Source organism: Canis lupus, chromosome 5 (assembly GCF_011100685.1).
Source record: "Canis lupus familiaris isolate Mischka breed German Shepherd chromosome 5, alternate assembly UU_Cfam_GSD_1.0, whole genome shotgun sequence".
NCBI classification, from domain to species: domain Eukaryota; kingdom Metazoa; phylum Chordata; class Mammalia; order Carnivora; family Canidae; genus Canis; species Canis lupus.
The window spans coordinates 13,712,768-13,728,312 of record NC_049226.1 but is presented as its reverse complement, the minus strand read 5'-3'; the positions used below and the strand labels follow the sequence as shown (position 1 = coordinate 13,728,312).

The following is a 15,545-nucleotide window of genomic DNA, read 5'->3' as shown; positions in this document are numbered from 1 at the left end:
GGCCAGTTAGGAGGCACCTCTACCTCTGGCCAGATGCAGCCTGGTGCCAGGTGTGCAGCTTGCTACGAGCAACAGGAGCTGTGTGGTGGCTGCGCCTCCTCCCCTATACGCTAACAACCTGCACAGCTGCAGGAGACGGCTTTGCAGGGACAGATGTGCAGAATTGCTGGGAATAACTGCAGGGCCCGGTGTCCCTTCTCTGAGCTTGGATCCCCATGGATCACTAGGGGCCCTGGCACTTGAGGGCTAGAGAGGCTGCTGAAGGGGAGAGGGTGCCATCTAGTGGCTGATAGGAATGGGGACGCCGGAGTCCTGAAGGCTTCCATTTGTTCCGGAAGACTCAGAATCTCATCACCATCGACATAGGTCCGGAAGAGATCTTAAGATCAACTCGTACATCTTAAAATATGAGAAGCAAAGAAACTGTTGAGGTTATTAAGATCGTCCTGGGCAGTGGTAATAAGGGACTTGCTTAGGGTGGCGGCAGTAAGAGTAGAGAGGAGGGAGCCAACCGGGTGATGTTTAGAGAAGTTGAAGGAATGCAAAATCCAATTTGGTTGGTATCTGATTGCATGTGAAAGGAAGGGAGAAGAAGGTCCAGCAAAGAACTTGGTATTTGTTAAAGAACAGATGAATCAAGGAAAAGGAAGTTTCAGGAGGGCTGAGGCCCTACCCTGCAAAATGGGATCAAATCCATAAGGCTTCCGAACCATTCTGTTCTAGAAGATCCTTCACCAGGGAAATGGGTCCTTCGCTTCTCTCTGGTCCTTTGACCTTCCTCATCCAGAAGATGCTCCTCTGAGTGGTAAATCTGCATATCATGGAGGAGAAAAGGAGGAAAGTTAACCCCAGTCTAGGAAAAGAGTAAACTGGGAAGGGGAGAGAAGAGGGTGGACATAGGCCAAGTTGTCCACGTGGGCAGTGAGTGGCCCCTGGACTGAACACAACGCCTGGCCCCCTCAGTCTGGGTCCTGAAACCTGTGAAGTGATGGATGTCTTCAGGAGCTGGATTCACTCCTGACCCCAAAAGGGCACAACATGGACTCTAGGTTTTAGGGTCCATTTTTCTATGGAAATAAACTGAAGGAAGACTATCTCTCAACAATCATAAGTGAGATCAGGCTATATTTAATTGGCACTAGATTACCTCTGACTTAAAACCAAGAAACACCACCAAAACACTGTCATGAAAGAAAACGATGGGTTAGAGAGTAAAATAGCGGTCACAAGAGTTTAAAATTCTATGAAAATTCTATTAATATAACGAGTCTCAGGTGTCTCTGTCATCCTCGGTTAATGCCTGTTGAACACCTTAGTTACTTTGCTTTGTGGAAAAGAACAGGCAAGGCAAACAACCTTTTCCCTGTCCCGCTCTAAGATTTGTTGTGGGGATCTTTGTAAACAACCGCTCTAGCTGGCTCCTTTTACGGGGAAAACTGAAAGAAGGAAGTTACCTGCTCAGAGTCAAACAATGAGTCATAGACTAAAACCCAGAAAGGCCACCTCCCCGTCCCACACTCCTCCTGTTTCTACCAAGCTATTCTAGCTATTTGGTGTCCCTTCGTAGAAACCCCAGTTTCTCACTGCCACACCACTGAAAAAAAGTAGGAATTAAGTGTACCCAGGGATCTGTCATCCCCTAAGTGAGCCTGTCAGTACACAATACCAGAAAATGCCATTTGATCCGTTGACTGTTTGTGGATCTGTTTGGCATTTGTTCCCTCTTAGGCAATTGGGCGCCCCGGGCTGCCAGGATCTTCTTTAGAACCTCATCTGGAAGCGTCCCCGCATCTCCCAGTGCCCAAGCATCTACCCAACTCTGGAGGGGCTGACGAGCCCAGTGATTTGGAAGAGCTGGAGAAGTTTGCCAAGACTTTCAAGCAGAGGCGCATTAAGCTGGGCTTCACACAGGTTTGGTTTGCAGGGATCTAGTAGGAATTGGGTTGAGTGAGTGGACACTGGACTTCCCGAGTGCACATTTCAGGAGCAGCCTGAGGTTCCAAGTGTTTGGGGCAAGCCCATCATGTCTCTGTGTTCCTAGAGAATAGGGCACAGCTATCATTGCTAAGGAAACTGAGGACACTGCTGGAGGTCAGGGGAGGAATAAGAGCCAGGCAAGGGGTTAGGCACATGGGCATGGCCTAGTCGGAGTCTGGGGAGGGAAATGAACCAAATTCTCCCTCTTAGAGGGAAAGAAACCTGGAGAGGAGCCAAGGTGATGGGTAGGTGCTTGAAGGTTCTCCGGGTGAGTGATCCTAGGATGGTGGGACAAAGACGAGAAGGAGCCTGTCTCTCCAGCTCCTTCTTCCCTCTTGATCCCCATGTGCAGGGAGATGTGGGGCTGGCGATGGGAAAGCTGTACGGCAACGACTTCAGCCAGACCACCATCTCACGATTCGAGGCCCTCAATCTGAGCTTCAAGAACATGTGCAAGCTCAAGCCACTGCTGGAGAAGTGGTTGCATGATGCAGGTAGGCATCAAGGACACAAGGATGGATGGCGCCCTAGAGGATTCTGCAGGGAAGGGGCCAGTGACTTGTCTGTGTTGAAGCTAGAGGAGTGAATATGTAAGACCCCTCCTCCTCCTGAGTCTGGAACCATTTGAGAAATAAGACACAGGAAACAGGCAAGTGGAGATGGAAATGTCCGCTTCATTACTGAGAAGACCCTTTGGAGGACATGGCATTAGGTCTGTGGTCATCAAGACTTGGCCCCATTCTCCACCAGAGACCCACGCAGTCTGGACCTTAGGACAGCTTCCCAGAGTGAACACACCTGTCTTGTGCTCTGGACCATGTGTGGGTTAGGAAGATAGGGAAGTGGGCCCTCTAGGGTCTCATGGGGGAGAGGGGGAGCCCTTTATCTGGCTAATCTTGAGTAGGTCTTCAGAGGTCAGAGAGTTACTATGAGCTAGACTAGCAGGAAAGCTGGCAGCAGGAGTGGGGTTCACAGGATTCAGTCCACAGGGTCGCCTGGGAGGTGTTCCAGGAAGTCAAGGGTGCAAGCCAAGGGCGAAGCGTTTGGAATACTAGATGGAAGCATTTGAAGTCAGAGAGCAGCGTGGGACAGGGTTTCACCACGGCACTATTGATATCTTGGGCCAGAGAATTCTTTGTTAGAGGAAGCTGTCCTGTGAATTATAGGGTATTTAGCAGCATCTTTGGTCTCTACCCCCTAGATGCCAGCAGCACCTGCCTCCCATTAAGACATGCAAAAAAAAATGTCTCCCGATCCTGCCAAAGGCCCCCTGGGTGACCAGTGGTGGTGCAAAATCACCCCTGGCTGAGAACCAGTGGTGTTGGCAGAAAGAGAAGGAGCAGGGCCAGGGCCAGGCTGGGCTCTAGTCAGTAGATACAGGACGAGGAGTTACTGTGGAGAGGAGGGGTAGGGTGGGATAGGCAGCCAAGGGGGTTACCCCCTCACAAGTCCCTCTGCATGGACCATGGGGAGGGGGCAAGGAAGCTGCCCCCCATAGGCAGCTTTCCTCGGGGCACTGAAGTGAGAGATGACCAGAGCCCTTCTAGGTCATTTCTGGTGTGCCCCCCTACCCAACCCCTGAATCCTTCCTGAAGGGTATCCCTGCCCATCAATCCTACAGCCTCAGCTCCCACACTTAACACTGAAAAGTGACTTCAACACCCACATTCCTCCAAGTGCCATTGCTTTTAGCTCAAAACCCCACTTCCCCCTTTTACTGGGTATTCGCATCCAGACACCCACGAGTGTGCCTCGCAGGACCCCTGCCGGCACCCACTCACACCTACGCAGGCCGCCCATGGCCGAGTGTCTCTGAACCATGACCGCAAACAGTGGAGGCGCTGGCGTGGGAGTTGTGGAGGACCTTTGCCCAGAGCAGTGAGGAGAAGCAGGATTCTTGGCCCGCTCCGGCTCCCCTGCTGGGTGGGGAGGGGAGAGGCCTGGTGCTGAGAGAGCCCCTGCAGAGCTCACCCCGAGGCCCTGTTGGATCTCCAGGCCATGAACACAGAGCCTGAACTGGCTGTGCGTTCTCTTCTCTGAGTTTCCTCTACTTTCCACCTCCCGACAGAAACCTCTCCATCAGACCCCTCGATGAACACCCCCAGCTCTTTCCCCACCCTCAACGAAGTGTTCGGGAGGAAGAGGAAGAAACGGACCAGCATCGAGACCAATATCCGCCTGACTCTGGAGAAGAGATTTCAAGATGTGAGCGGCTCCTCCGGGTGGGGGCGGGTAGGCCGCTGTGCACGGCTGGATGAGCAGACACGCTCAGGCCCCTGCGCTCCATACGTGCCCTGGGAAGGGGTCAGGAAGCAAGTGCACACACCCTCTGCAGGCACCCGTGTATTCCGATGAAAGGGTGCATTCCTCCTCCGTTCCAGGAACTTCTTCCCCCACTGACCCTGACTTTATTTTTTAAAGATCTTATTTATTTATTTATTCATGAGAGATACACAGAGAGAGGCAGAGACATAGGCAGAGGGAGAAGCAGGCTTCCTGCAGGGGAGCCCGATGCAGGACTCGATCCCAGGACCCCAGGATCATGCTCCAAACCAGAAGGCAGCCACTCAACCACTGAGCCACCCAGGTGCCCCAACCCTGACTTTTTTGAGAGCCCATTGTCTCCTTCACTGGGAGATTTAAAGAATGGGGTATAGGGTCCCAGAAGAGCATGTCCAGCTGAGGTGAAGGGATCAAAGCCAGAGCACTGTATGTGAATTTTCTTTTTTCATTTGTTTTTTATTGAAGTATAGTTGACATATTATATTAGTTTTGGGTGTATGACAGAGACTCAACAGTTTTACATATTACAAAATGCTTATCATGATAAGTATAGTTGCCATCTGAAATTCTTCACTTTCTATGCATTGATTTATTATTTTTTTGGTTTTTATTTTTTAAAGATTTTATTTATTTATTCATGAGAGACCCAGAATGAGAGAGAGAGGCAGAGACACAGGCAGAGGGAGAAGCAGGCTCCATGCAGGGAGCCTGATGTGGGACTTGATCCGGGGACTCCAGGATCACACCCTGGGCTGAAGGCAGGCGCTAAACCACTGAGCCACCCAGGGATCCAATTTATTATTTTTTTAACTATAAATCTAGGAAATGCTCATCGTAAACAATGAAGAAAACATGGAAGTAGAAAGAAAAAAATCTACCACCAAATGGCTTTCCTTCTATTTCTTTCTTCCCCACGCATTTAAATGCTTGTGATCATATTATACATACATTTGTTTGAACTTGTAGCAGAAGCTACAAGTTTCCTAAGCCAGTATGTGGAAGCTGATAATACCCAGCTATGTGCCCCGTAGTTGCTGGGGAAGAGAAGAGGGAAAAGCAGGCGTGTCTAAACAGCTTCTCATCAGGATTCCTTAGGTACCAGCCTCCAGAGCCTCCATCCACACCACATGGGTCCCCAGAGGATGTGTCCTTGGCCTCATTTAACATTATGGGCTCGAGGCCTCCAAGACTGCTGCCCACTCTGGCCAATCCGCCAGTGCATCTGGCTCAAGGATTTGATGGCCACTTCCTGCTGGCAGGATGACAAGAGCTGGCTTTTCCTGCTGATTAGATTTCTTGGAGCAGCATGAGTGAGGGAGGAGGATGCAGGAAGGAGGGAAGGGGGCTGAGACCAAAGATTGAGTGGAGGGAGGGGTTGGAACAGAAGAGCGCTGAATATGTATATGTATATATTATCTTCACATTCTCGACGGATCCACATGCTTTAGCTTTTCCTATGTGAGGTAGGACAGGAAGTAATAACAAAAGAAGAGGATATCAGGCCACAAGGGAAACATGGGTTTCGGGATTTTGCCTGCCCCTCTGAACTCAGTGGTGGACTCCTGTCTCTAGAACTTCCTCTGAAGGAAGATGTGAGAGAAGAGAACTATGTTTATGGATCCTTTCTTCTGGGGCAGGCCTCGTGCTGGGCAGTTTACATACATTTTCTCGTTGTATCCTCACAACAATCCTGAATGGTAGACATTATTTTTCTCCCTTCATAGATGATAAGACTGAGGCTCAGAGAGGTTAAGAAAGTCTTCTAAGGAGACACAGTAAATGATGAAGCCAGTATGCCATCTTAGGTCTGATTCTAAAGCCTTTCATCCATCTCTTGTTCTATCTTGTTCCCTTGGAACATCTAGCCCCTACCCCTGATTCTCGACCCCATTCCCTCTTTCCTCCTGACCACACTCTATCCCTTTGGTCTCTGTAGAACCCCAAACCCAGCTCAGAGGAGATCTCCATGATTGCAGAGCAGCTGTCCATGGAGAAGGAGGTGGTAAGAGTCTGGTTCTGCAACCGACGTCAGAAGGAGAAGCGAATCAACTGCCCTGTGACCACACCCATCAAATCACCCATTTACAACTCCCGCCTGGTGAGTGGCCTGGAACCAAGCTGCCACCAAGCACTGGGGGGAAGGTCAGGAATGGTGCCTGGAAGTCATCCTGGGGAAGATGGCAGTCAGGAGTTGTGAGGGGCATGCCATAAATAAATAAGCAAATAGATGGCATATATAAAATCTACATAACATAAAGGAGAACAAAGAAGGGTAAGGGGATTGAAAGTGACTGTGGGGGGGGGGATGCTTTTTTAAGAGAGAGGTCACAGAGGACATTCCTGGTGAGGTGACATTAAGTGGAGCCCAGAATGTTGAAAAGGAAAGAACTATCTAGAATAAAGAGTGTTCCAGGCAGAGGAACCAGCACGTCTGAGGTATAGGAGGAAGTCAGTGTAGCTGGGGCAGAGTGAAGAAGGAGGAGGGACTAGGAGGTGCCGTCAGAAGAGTAGCACAGAGCAGACTGCCCTAGGTCATGGAGGTCACTGAAAGGACCCTGGCTTTGAGTTTGTATGAAAGAAGCCGCTGGAGGGCTGTGAGCAGAGAAGCCTGAGCTGGCTGAGGTGGGCTGCCACGTGGAGAATGGTCTACGTGGAAGCACACACCAGTGAGGAGAACTCCAACAATGAGGCTGAGCATAGAGATAGATTAGGCTAGGATGCTAGCCATGATGGTGACAAGAAGTGGTTGGATTCTGAATACACTTCAACTGTGGAGCCAACAAGATATGCTGACAACTCAGATACGGAGTATGAGAAATGAGGCCAAAGAGACTTCAAGGATTTTGGCCCAAGCAACCAGTTAGAGGTGTTGACACTTTATAGGATGATGAAGAATGGTGGAGGTACAGGTATGAGGGAGAAAACTAAAAATTTGGAGCTGATCTGATTAAGTTGGACATGCATCTAAGCATCCAAGAAGAGGTACCAAGTAGACAGTTATATCTATGATTCTGGAGGTCAGGGGAGAGGTCAGGGCTGGGAATAATCTGTAGTTTAGGCAGACTTGGGAGTTTGGGGAGTAGGACATGTCTTCTTTATTCAGGGAGAGATGGTGCCTGGAGGGTGGGGGTGGGAAGGTTCTTCTCCATCCCAGGGGATGGTAGGGTTGGAAGGCTAAGGGAATTGAAGACAATGGCGCTGTCCTCAAATCTTTCAGCACTCAAGAATGGGTGAAATTCAGCCTTGTCCAGGATGGAACATAGCTGACACATAAAACAATACCATTGTTCATTCTTTCACCAACATTCCTTGACTATCTACCATATATTGATCTTTGTGCAGAGTGCTAGGGATACACAAATAAATAACATCTGTCCCCAGTCTCAGAGGACCTCACCGCCAATTCAGAGCAGAGGAGACAGACAAACAAATAATAAACAACATGATAATTTCTCTCGGAGAATTTAGGAGTTGCAGCTAACAAAGCTGGCAAGGTGGTGGTTAGAGAAGGCTTCCCCAAGGAGATAATTAATACCTGAGCTGAGTCCGAAAGGACAAAGAGTGAAGAGGCAAATAAGTGTGGGGTGGAGTTCTCATGGGGGAAAGTATGGGAACAGTAGCATGAAGCAGGGACGATGTATGACATGTTCCCGGAACCGTAGGTGGTTCCCTGCAGAGGGATGTTGAAAGATGAGGCTAGACAGACCAGCAAGGGCCAGACTGAGGCGACTCTGTGCAATGCTGAGGAACTTGAAGGCTTGGGGGAGTCACTGAAGGATTTTTGAGCAGGGCATTGGCACAATCAGATTTGCCTTTTAGAATGATGTTCAGATTGTGGTGTAAAGGGTGGTTTGAAAGACACAAGACCAGTGGCAGGGAAACCACCTAGGATGTGTCTGCAGTTATCTGGAAGAGAAGAAATGAGGGCTGAAGCAAACCTAAGAGATAAGAAATTCAAGAGACAATTAGAAGGTAGAATTATTAGGTCTTGGTTAATGAATCAGAAATCAAGTGGGGGCAGGGAGAATGATGACGGCAAGAGAATATTCTGCACTGACTCTCAGCATTCAGGTTGGGTTGATGGGGCAGGTGGTAGTGCCATTGATGGAACAAGCAAACAGAGGGAGGAGCTGATTTGGGAGTAGGAAAAAGTGACGATTTCCAGTCTTTACATCATTATAATGTACAGTGAAGCCTCTGGGACACCCAAGTGGGAATGTCCTTGGGCACCTGGAGTTATGGGGTCAGAAGAGAAGGCCAGGATAGAGACACAGATCAGGGAGTCATACGCATAAGGTGGTGGTTGAAATCCTCGGATTGGAGGGTGAGGGAGGAGCTCAACTATGGAGTTTTCACAAAGGAGCCAAGAGAAAAACCTAGATCTTAACCTAGAGAACATCAGCATTTGAGGGACAGGTAAGGGAAGAGGATCAAGGGAGGAAACTAAGAAGGAGAAGCCAGAAGAGTCAAGACAAGGGCAGGAGGTCAGTGAAGATGTGAGGAGTTCTGTAGGAGTGCTATGGGAAAGTAGAGGAGTGCAGATCAATGACACTCCAATCAGAATGGAGTCCAGGAGGGCTGACCCCCCGATTGGTTTGTAGAACAAATTAAAGTTAGCAAGAACAGCAAACCAGGCAGGAGGAACCATCTGTGAGGAGGCACCGAATTATAAAACAACATGCTACATTTTGGGAATCGCAAGCACTTCCATCTGGCTGGAGCTAAGGCCTGGTGACTACGAGAGGTTGATGAGGGCCGATCACAATGGGCCACAGATACTAAATTACCCTGCAAACTCTGAGGAACCCAAAAATTTTAAGTTGGAGGCAACAGGATATTCATTCACTATTCCTTTCTTAAATATTTATCAAGTACCCACCAAATGTTTGGCACAGGACGCTTGGGATCCCTGCTTCCAGTCCAGCAGGGAAAAGTCCAGTCAGTCCCAGACATTGAACAAATACTCTCTGGGATGAAATCTCCAGAGGAGAAGCAGGAGGATTTAGAGGACCTAACCTAGTGCAGGTGTCAGGAGCTTCTCTGAGGAATGATGCTCAAACTGACAGAAGAAGAATGAGTAGACAGTAATGGGGGTGAGGGTGCCCGGGGAGGGGAGAGTGTAGGAAGAACATTCTAGGCAGAGGAAAGAGTCTATACGAAGGCCCTGAGGCTAGGACAGGGTGAAAGGAGGAAGCACAGCAGGCTATGATGGGCTGGAACCGGGGGAGTGTGAATGAGGAAGCTGGAGTGTTGGGCGGGGGTGAGGTGGGGTGAGGTTATGTCGGGTGTGTTAAGGAAATGGAGCCATGTCAGAAGAGCATTGGAATCTTCAAACACAGGCTTTTGGGAAGTAGGTTCTCTTTTTGGTTCAATCCCAACCCAGGACACCTACAGTGAGAAAAGCAGTGGGAAGCATGGAGGAGCTGGGAAGGAGCCTGATTCATTCTCATCATTCATGCAACACATATTGACTGAACTTTGCACCTGCAAGTTTCCAGGTGCTGCAGTAGACACCGTAGATCTCCATGGGCATCATCCTGCCCTTGGGAAGCCGACAGCCTACTAGAGGAGAAAGATGTTAAATAAGTAATGACATTCATATTTGTGATATTATGAAAGAAGCAGAGAAAGAAAATGTTCTGACCCTGTCTTCTCCTCAGGTCTCATTGGGATGGGCTCCTTGGGACCAGGACATAGTTTCTTCTGCTCTGATATGAAATGATCTCTAAGATATACAGTCAAGCCAAAAAATAAAATAAAAAAGAAAGAAAGAAAGAAAGAAAGAAAGAAAGAAAGAAAGAAAAAAAGAAAGAAAGAAAGAAAGAAAGAAAGAAAGAAAGAAAGAAAGAAAGAAAGAAAGAAAGAAAGAAAGAAAGAAAGAAGCGAAATGGCACAAACCAGGGTGGGCAAAATGCTACCATTTATATAAACAATTAAAAAGGGGAACCATATATGCCAAGATGTATATATATACATATATATACCTGCTTGCATATGCATGGCCTGCCTCCAGAAGGAAACAGAGGAAGCTGGTCGCAGTGACTAAATACATTATTTATTTTAAAACAACAACAAATTTCTTGGGTGTGCCAGTTGGGAGGGGAGGAGGAGGAGGAGAGAGATGGGTGATAACATCTCTTACCACGCGGCCCCACACCTGTCTCCACCCTCCGTGGGCCCCCTGCCTACTGAGGAGGTTCATTGTAAAAGCACAGGTAGGTGAAGAGAGCCGAACCGCAGCTGATTAATTGGCAAATGAATACGTGCTGCATCCTGTTGGGACGGGTGGATCCAAACTGGGGAGGGGAGGAGTATCAAATCCCAGCTCCCCGAGCAAAGCTTCCTTCCAACATCCTTTGAAAACATTGATGGGAGCTTCCCCGGTCTGGCATGTGAGAGAACAAAGGGGAGGCAAAGTGTGCCGACTCCAGCTCAGATGGAGAGGTGAACAGTGTCCAGCGACACTTGACGGCAGCCTTCAGGGAGGATGGGAACTAACATTTAACAACCCTGGCACTCTTTGGCAGGCATTGAGTTGGAAGCTTTATGGACATTATCTTATTAAATCTTAATTAAAAGGAAATACAAGGGAGGCATTACCTCTGTATCATGGATGAGAAAACCAGATCTCAGTGGGGTTAGGTCACTTTGCTCAAAGTCACATGGTGGAGCCAGGTTCTCTCCCCCAGATCCGTTGGGCCCCCAAAGTCCATTCTTTCTATTACATCTTGTTCTAAGTTGTGCTAGGGTAGTAATCTTAAGGGGGGGGCGGGGAGAATCCTAAAATGTTTAAATCCTCGTCTCTTCCCAAGCTCAGAGTTGACGATGCTGTGAGGTCTCCAGGGCCAAATGAAAAGCTTTGGAGTGCAAAGTTCAGCCCCTCCAGTGTTTTCTGGGGAGTTGAGGGTCCTCTCATATATCAGGCTGGGAAGCCGGGAACAGGGCTGTCAGGGCTAGGCTCTGCTGCCCTGAGCAAAAGGATCTTTATAAAAATACATACATACATACATACATACATACATACATAAATACAAAAAAAAAAAAGAAAGAAAGAAAGGGTTACTGACAGGGGCAGCTTTGCCTTGGCAGTGCCAAAGAAGCCAGGGGACACAGGGAGGGCAGAGCCTGGTGGCAGCAGTGGGCAGCCATCATCAGAGCAGGGCAGAGCTGGAGCTGATGCCGCACATGGTCCAGAGGCCTTCCTGCAGAAGCAAGGGATGGAATGTAGGTTCGGGACTAGGCAATCATCAAGGACGCTGAGGCCTGAGGCCTGCACTCTGGGCCCGGCACCCCAGAGAAGCACTCAGGATCATGGATAAGGGAGCAGACACAGACACTGACAAGCTTCCATTGCCTTTCAGGTCTCTCCCTCTGGGTCTCTGGGCCCCCTCTCTGTCCCTCCTGTCCACAGCACCATGCCTGGAACAGGTAAGCCTTATCGTGGGGTTTCTGAATAACACCAGAATTCTATAAATACCGGGACGGTAGAGGCACAAGCTGACTGCTTAGGTCAGCATTCCTTAAATGTCTCTGAAAGGCGATTAAAATCTGTGCTAGAAGAAGAAGGGTTCCACCATCAAGTAAGTTTGGGAAATGCTGAAGAAGCAGCGTTTAGGGCAAGTGTTTGCTTTCTGTTTTGGTTGCCACCCTTCTCAGCCCTGGAGTGCATTTTATATCCCTGCAGGAGTGAAGGAGCTGGATGGAAGGCAGGGGGTTTCCAAACCAATTTCCTACAGAACTCTTATTTTTCAAAAAGCACTGATAGCCTTTCAAAGAACCCAAAGGGTGACCGTATGTCTGGATGTGCCCAGGATAGTCCGAGGGTCTGCCTGTTGTCCTGACATAATTATCGATGGCACTGCTTCCCACTCTCCAAAGTATCTTGGCTTGCTTGGATGCTAAGATAGACCTGTCACCTTATTCACAGAATACTGTTTGGGAAACCCAAAAACAAGAATCCAAATCTGCCATATTGCAGAAGACAAAATGTGTTTCAGGGAAGCAGTACAGGCTAGGATTACTTAGTGAATGGCCAGGGACCGAGGCTTGGGTCTCCTCTCTCATGGCTGTGCTCTTTCTAGAAGACTGTGGGTCTTTTCTGTGGAGATGGGAACATGGAAGAGGCTGGCAATCTTTATTATGCTCTCAGATTCTCTTTCCCTCCCCTGTTCACTTTTCTCTCTCTGCCTCTCCTCCTTTCTTGTTCTTTTGCCTCTCCTGTCTCTTGGTCTGGGGCTACATATGCCCTGCCCAGGGTGTGTCCTGGAGTAGGAGGATTTTGGCATCTGTCCTTTTGCATTTGGCAAGTCCTGGACCTGCAGAACCAGCCATGCCGCTCTCCAGGGCCTGCGCTGAGAAGAACATTTATGATGAGAGCCCCTCTGGGGCCGGGTGTTGATGCTAACATGGCAGGAGGTGGGCAGGTGGGTGGGAGGTAGGGAGGGGGTGGGAGTCCTCTGGGGGGACATGTCTGAGGGCCATGTCAGGAGGTCCCAGGACCCAGCAGCATTATTTTCCCCTTGTTTTTGCCTCTCTTCGTCCTCAGTAACGTCATCCTGTTCCCCTGGGAACAACAGCAGGCCTTCGTCTCCTGGCTCAGGACTCCACGCCAACAGCCCCACTGCATCTCAAAATAACTCCAAAGCGGCAGTGAGCTCCTCCAGTTTTAACTCTTCAGGGTAAGGTGGAGGAGAGAATGCCCCAACATTACAGCAGGGTCAGGGGACATGCAAGAAGTTGGGTCCATACCTCTGGAAAGAAAGCTCATCTCAGGGCTGGAAAGGGAAGCGGGGTGGCAGGGGGTGGGGATGGGGTGCAGAGTGGACAGCCAGGCTGGACCACATCCCTAGGGAGCGGGCTTTAAAGAGAAGCTTCGGCCAGTGAGCAGTCCTGGCAAGGAGCTGATGTCAACAAAGCCAAAATTTCCATCCTCACTAGGAGGGTGGAAATTTCCAAACACTCCTGTTAGAAAGGGCCAGGTCCTTCAGTGGGCTTAGGAGTGCTCCACTTCATGCCAGGAACAGGGTGCTCTCGGGGTGCTCTGATGTGAGCCAGAGCTGCCGGTGCGGCTGACGGAATGAGAGAGGGAAGTATTGCCCGATCCCTATCTCCAGCTCTTACCTGCGATGCAATGAGGGAAGCGGCCTCTGGGGCCTGAGTCTGCTCTATAGAGTATTCTTGAGCAGAGGCTTTGAGAAAGTCTTCCCTGATTCAGAACAAAGCAGAGATTTGAAAGTTAGGCAGTTCCCTTGTGGGAAATGAGTCCACTTGTCCAAACCCAGGCTATTGAGCAAGACAGCCAGCTCTTATGGCCAAATGTTGTACTGGATCTCCTCAACCACTGTAGCCATAAAGGGAGGAAAAAATATAATGTACATTTAAAAAAGATTTTATTTATTATTTGAGAGAGAGGGAGAGAGCATGAGCAGAGTGAGGGACACAGGAGGAAGAAGACCCCCAGCTGAGCAAGAAGACCGATGCGAGGCTCTGTCCACCCAGATCAGTCAGTTTAGCGTCTGCCTTCAGCTCAGGTCATGATCCCGGGGTCCTGGGATCGAGCCCCACATTGGTCTTCCTGTTCAGTGGGTAGTCTGCCCCTCATCCTGCTCATGTTCTCCACCCCCTCAATAAATAAATAAAATCTTTAAAAAAATGTTTTGAGATAGAATTTATATACCATAAAATTTACCATCTAAAGTATAGGATGCAGTGGATTTTAGTGTATTCACAATTTTTACGTAACCATCACCATAATCACCATAATCTAATTCCAGAACGTTTACATCACCCCAGAAAGAAAACCCCATACCTGTTGGCAGTTTGTTACTCATTCACCTCTTCCATCATACCATTAGCAGCTTCGGGATTGACTTGCTTTTTCTTCCTTCCAGATCTTGGTACCGATGGAATCATCCCACCTACCTCCACTAAGACCAAAAAGTTTCTTCGAATTCACCTGGCCCCGTATGCCCCCCTGGAAGGAAGGGAATCACGCCTTCGCCCTCTATATGGACAGATTACTGTCAGGAGAGTGGAAGAGAATCCCCACTATCAACCCAAACTCTTGCTTCTTCAGGAGTGAGGGCATCCAGAGATCCAAACTGTGATTGAACCATGCTTTGGCTCCAAGAGCTCTTGAAACACATGCCCTTCCCACCCCCCCACCCCCAGGTGTTGACCATGTTCGCTTTCTTTCCCTGTTTTGTCTTCCAATCCTCCAGTTCTAAATACTTCAGACGGCTTCACTGTGGCAGTAGTCTTTCAGAGAAGGACACCTTGCCATTATTTTCCAACTCATCTGCGGGCTTCTGGGGACAGTGGTTTGCCTGGTGCGCCAAGCCACCAGGAGAGAGATCACAGTTCTGACTTCGAACTCGGCCACCATCTCTGAACCGGTTTCTAAAATCTGCGAAAGGATTGAAATCTGATGACCACAGCCTGGATGCTCTCTCTGTTCTGCAGACTTTTCTGATCGAATCCTCATTTCACCCCGTGTTCTCTGTAGCCCCGCCCCCCTTTTCTAGAACCAAATCCAGTCACGATTGCCTCCTTTTTACAGAAGGCTGAGCCACCCTCAGTCCCCTGGGCGCATCTCTCTGCCCACAGGTGCTCTTCTGTCTGCTACACCTGCCCCAGAGTTCAGGAGTGCTTATTCCTTCTCTCCTTCCTTGTCTTTCTCTGGTCCTCTCTCCCTTCCCCTGGTCGCAGGAGGAAGGACCCAAAAACAAACCTATAACAATTATGTTGGCAAAATACCTGTATATAGCCCCTTTTTCTTTTTGCAGTTATGTTCTCTCCTTAATGTGGAATTGTCCAGCAAAATGTTTAACTCAGGTGTGAATTTTGAAGATATCTCTGTAATATTTTATCTTTTTAGAAAAAAGAAAAAGGAAAAAAAATGCCAAAGTGTGAAATACTGTGCTAGCTTCCACAAGAGAGTTCCCGCATAGGCTGGGAATCTTGGTTGACTTCTCGGGAACCTTCTCTCTAGTCTCCTTCTTTGTGGGCCAGTGTGTAGAGATGTAACATGAAGCCATTCCAGAAATGGTAACTTTTTTTTTTTTTAAAAAGATTGTATATCCAAGAAAATGTTGAGATTCAAAGGAATCTCTCTGTTCCTAAATAAATTTGTATAGTTATGATATAAATGAGTCCACTATTGATAAGAAGAGGTTTAGATTATTGTTCTGTGTCTTTTGTTGAGGGAGGGAATCTGAGTGCATATAGTAAAATGGGATGGGGGGGGAGGCACCTGGCTGGTTCAGCCAGTGGAGTGTGACACTCTC

At 48.7% G+C, this 15,545-nt stretch overlaps 1 protein-coding gene across 8 annotated transcripts in view; it reads left to right on the top strand.

Moving 5' to 3' along the window:
* The window catches only part of POU2F3 (POU class 2 homeobox 3), a 75,183-nt gene extending 59,747 nt beyond the window's left edge, over window positions 1-15,436 (top strand). For all 8 annotated transcript variants that reach the window (XM_038535897.1, XM_038535901.1, XM_038535898.1 and 5 more), the window contains 7 exons: window positions 1,729-1,911; window positions 2,330-2,471; window positions 4,046-4,182; window positions 6,197-6,358; window positions 11,622-11,688; window positions 12,806-12,938; window positions 14,151-15,436. In XM_038535897.1, the coding sequence (XP_038391825.1) occupies window positions 1,729-1,911; window positions 2,330-2,471; window positions 4,046-4,182; window positions 6,197-6,358; window positions 11,622-11,688; window positions 12,806-12,938; window positions 14,151-14,190 (864 nt within the window). In that variant the 3' untranslated portion in view covers window positions 14,191-15,436. The remainder of the gene's footprint in view (window positions 1-1,728; window positions 1,912-2,329; window positions 2,472-4,045; window positions 4,183-6,196; window positions 6,359-11,621; window positions 11,689-12,805; window positions 12,939-14,150) is intronic.
* The last annotated feature ends 109 nt before the right edge of the window (window positions 15,437-15,545 follow it).